Here is a 4230-nt window from a genome sequence, read left to right on the forward strand (position 1 = left end):
GTCTTGTTTTCATCTAACCTGACATTCTTAGTGTCAAATGCATCTATGGATTTGACAGTGGGAAAAAAAGGGGGGGTGGGGGAGAACCCCTCTTATATGTAAGTTTTCTTTCTGATAGTTTTCACCACGTTTAAATGAGATTCAGACAATTCAGCAGACAAAACATAAAAAAAAATCTTACTTTACTGTCAGTAGTGCTAAAAGACTGGGAAAATAATGTTGCCATATTATAAATACAATGTTGTTTTAAAAGTCCATGTCCTTGGAGAGTTTTAATAGGCAGTAGTCCTTAGATTATCTTACCTTCTAGCTTCATTCCAACACTTAGACATTTTTGAAATCGACAATAAGGGCAACGCTTTCTCTGGGTTTTGTCAATTTGGCAGTTCTGGTTTTCTATACACGTGTACCTCTTATTATTCTGGACTGTTCGCTTAAAAAATCCCTGTAAGACAGAGAAAATAGTGAGACCTATTATAAATCTAACACCCACCTTTTCCATTGTTTTACTTTAAGGAAATCACTAGTAAATCCTTTCATTGCATCATCTGAGCCCTTATGTGGTCTGTGGTTGTTTTTTTTTTTTTTTTTACATTTCAGCAAGATCAACCTTCTAAAACAGTGCCAGGCCATAGTGGAGCAGTAAATCCTTTCATTGCACCATCTGAGCCCTTATGTGGTCTGTGGTTGTTTTTTTTTTTTTACATTTCAGCAAGATCAACCTTCTAAAACAGTGCCAGGCCATAGTGGAGGTTTTTCTGGCATCGGAGTTATATTCCTGAAGAACTACGTCAAATCTTAATGAGTTTGGCTACACATCACTTCATCCCAGCAGTCAGAAGAAATAAAGACTATATTGACCAGTCACTTTTTAAAAATCTGTTTTGCTATTAACCTTCATGTTCCAAGTGCATATCATGTAGATATGCACTGTTTTTAAGTAGTCTGATATGATTTTAGTGACAAAGCACTGCAAAATGCCAGTGGAAAAACTGAATAGTAAAACGCCTCACATCTTTTACAAATGTCAGCACTGTAAATAGTTAAAAGCAAAAGGATTTAAAGAGTAAATTGGGAAAATGCTCATAATTCCACTGGAATACATTCAAGTATGGGAACTCTGTAAAAAAATAAGGTGAAACTAATGGAAAGGAAAAGCATGTATCTCAGAGAGAAGAATTGTAGCACACAGAGTATGTGCTTTCCTTACATGTCACTCAAAAGGATTAATCAAAAAATAAAACTTGTAGCCTTATAATATAATAACAGCTTTACCCAGGATAATATCATGTTTATACTACTAGCCATAAAGAGAAACAATCTTACTTGTTATAGCAAATGAAGGGATTTTCCTGTCAGTTATTTAAGTAATTGTATAGAGTTTTCTACTTTTAAAAATATGCTGAAAAATAGCAAATATTCAATTTACTGGAAATATATAAAAAAGGTCTGAGATAAATTCTTAAAGTGTAAATGACATTCCTAGTAATATAGTAGATTTTACCTATTAAAATTCCTTGCATTTAAGGTTTCATGATATATTTATGAAAATTATAAGAACTAAAATCTGGTTTCTTGGTCTTTATGATATAAATTTCAAAAATCTTAAAAATTACTTTTGGAATAAATCAGGATGAAATCATGCAGCTGGGAATTTAGACTTTTATGTCCATGGATAAAAAATGTTTAGGCTTGTAGCACAGGATACTCCAAAGTTAAAATGTATTTGGGAAATACTTTGTCATGTTCCCTTTCAAGAACAACGATGTTTAAATATATATAAGTGAAGCAAAATCAATATTTAGGACTGTTAGAAATGGAGGTCTTTCTACAGCTACATCACTTTACTACAGTAAAATATTTTAAAGCCACGAGAGTGGCAAAGTTTTCTAAACAGCATAAATTTCTTTGCCTTTTAAACTAAATCAGACACACATTTCTAAGAATCATCTCCCTAAGACTGATGCTCTCTCTCTCTCTTTCATTTTTAATTGAGTCTAAAAACGACAGCCTAAATTTAGCTTCAAAAAAGTAACCCTATGGTTCATTTTGGTTTTGAACATCGTATTTTTCAGGAAGCAACGTGTGAGCAAACCTTGCAGCTTTCACAGGTGAGGAGCCCATAATGGTACCCAGATACTTTATCTCCACACACTGGACAAAGCTCTTCAAGATCTTCATCATAGGAGTAATTCACCATTTTAAATTGAGACACTGAAACAGGAAGAGACATGTGTACACATATCCAATTAATTTGTTATGTTGGTTTTAATCCTGCAACGAAAAGCATTTTGGTGATTGGTGGGCAAATATCACCAGGTAAAATATAAAATAAAAACAATTTTTACCCAGGTCTTACTGAAAAGAACGATTTTTACACAGTGAAAGTAAAACATCTTTTTCATCAGATGAAAAAGCAGACACTTCATATTTTCAAATTTAAAAATAATTCCAACTTTTGTTAACATTTTAAACTGACCCCTGGTTAACACAAGTCTCATAACTGCAAAGCACCAAATCAAAATAGAAACATGAATTGCATAAAGTAACAACTTGGAATTTTTTTTAAATCTCTGTAGAGTTAAGTTCCTGAATAAAATCTCTGTAGAGTTAAGTTCCCGAATGTCACCTTTTGCCTAAAGGAGAGAAACAAAGCACAAACATTATCCCCCTATTCTTGAAGCAGTCTGCTGCAAGTGCACCTAAATCTCTGTAGAGTTAAGTTCCTGAATGTCACCTTTTGCCTAAGGGAGAGAAACAAAGCACAAACATTATCCCCCTATTCTTGAAGCAGTCTGCTGCAAGTGCACCTCGCTTATGAGGACACCGACGCCGATTTGCAAACGCTGTTCTGCGGAGGAACTGAAGCCCCAGGACCCCACTTCTCAACAGCAGCCCTACTTTAAACACAGCCCGCGGCGCCCACGGCTCAGATCTGTTAGGTTAATCGAAACACTCAGTTGCGTATTGACAGGACTTCTGTTCTGGATTCTTTCAGCTGCTCACGCTGGAAAATCTCCTGTGAAAATGAGAAGAAGGAAAAAGGAAAGAGAGGACGCCCGGACGGGGGCGCGCGGGGGTGGGGGACAGAGGAGGGAAAGACACGCACGCACGAGGGTTTGGTTTCGTCGCAAAGAACTGGAGCCCCGTAATGAACTTCACGTGTTTCTGATCATCATTGCAAAACATAAACACCTCGAGATCGCCCCGGTGAAGTTCACCAGAGATCAGGCCGCAGCGACGCGCCGCTCACCGCCGGGATCGGGTGACCGCCCGGCTCGCGACGCAGGCCAGCGAAGGCGCCTTCGCCCCGAGAGGATGGATCGACTGTGCACGGGAGGGCAGTGGCCAGGAGTGCCCAGGAGTACCTGATCCGGTCCCTCCCAGCAACGCGCCGGGCCCCGAGGGCGAGGGGCAGGTCTGCGCCGCCGGCCACCCCCCCTGCCCTCCGGGCACCCACCCGCGAGACCCCCGGGGGCCCCCAGCTCTGGTCGCGTCCTCCACCTTCGGCCTCCCAACGGCGCACACGGACACCAGGCCGAGTTTATTTTAAGTTAATCAGTGGCAGTGGCAGGGGCGCGCATTGTTCAAGAGCCATAAACTTTTATGCCTGCACCTGGGGAGGGAGCCTGACGCCCGCGCCGCCCCGCAGCCCGCGGCCACGCGTGCCCGATCTGGCGACTCCAGCGTTCGCGTCCGGCCAGAGGCTCCGGCCGGCAGGGCGAGCTCGGGGGTGTGCAAGCCGCGGGAGCCCGATCGCCGCTCGACGCCTCCTTACCTTGCATGTTTTCCGGCATCTGCCCCTGTTCCCCATGCGATCGAGCCAGTCCCAGGGCTTCCGTCTCCACTTTGGGCAGCATGACAAGGCGGCCGCGGGCGGGAATGGGGGGTCCGTGTCGGTCCGGAAGCCCAGCACCTGAACACGGGCGGCACAGATTCAACCCCGGCGGGAAGAAGGAGCGGGCGACCGGGATGCCCGCTCACCCACGCGCTCGCCGGAACGCGCCTCCGCCTCCTCCGGGGCTGCGGGTCAGGACCGCTGAGCCCCGTCCTGTCGCGCAGCTCTGGAGCCGCCCCCGAGCTGCGAGGAGGTTGGGGCTACGAACCGAGGCGAAGGCCGTGGCGTGCGGGCGCCCTGGCTGCGCTCGGCCAGGCGGAGGCGGAGGCGGCGGCGCTGGCTAGGGCGCAGCTGCCCGGGGCGCGGATCCGTGCACCGCCGAGCTCCCGGCG

The 4230-nt window shown here is 44.8% G+C and overlaps 1 protein-coding gene across 1 annotated transcript in view; it reads right to left on the reverse strand.

The window, feature by feature from the left end:
- The window catches only part of LOC103605642 (nuclear receptor subfamily 5 group A member 2), a 67139-nt gene extending 63229 nt beyond the window's left edge, over positions 1–3910 (reverse strand). The window contains exons 1-3 of the mRNA XM_008590265.1: positions 3779–3910; positions 2096–2214; positions 411–445 (exon numbers count right to left, since the gene is read on the reverse strand). Of these exons, the coding sequence (XP_008588487.1) occupies positions 411–445; positions 2096–2214; positions 3779–3860 (236 nt within the window). The 5' untranslated portion in view covers positions 3861–3910. The remainder of the gene's footprint in view (positions 1–410; positions 446–2095; positions 2215–3778) is intronic.
- Positions 3911–4230: the final 320 nt, after the last annotated feature.

The sequence above is a fragment of the Galeopterus variegatus genome, unplaced genomic scaffold, assembly GCF_000696425.1.
Source record: "Galeopterus variegatus unplaced genomic scaffold, G_variegatus-3.0.2 Scaffold5952, whole genome shotgun sequence".
NCBI classification, from domain to species: domain Eukaryota; kingdom Metazoa; phylum Chordata; class Mammalia; order Dermoptera; family Cynocephalidae; genus Galeopterus; species Galeopterus variegatus.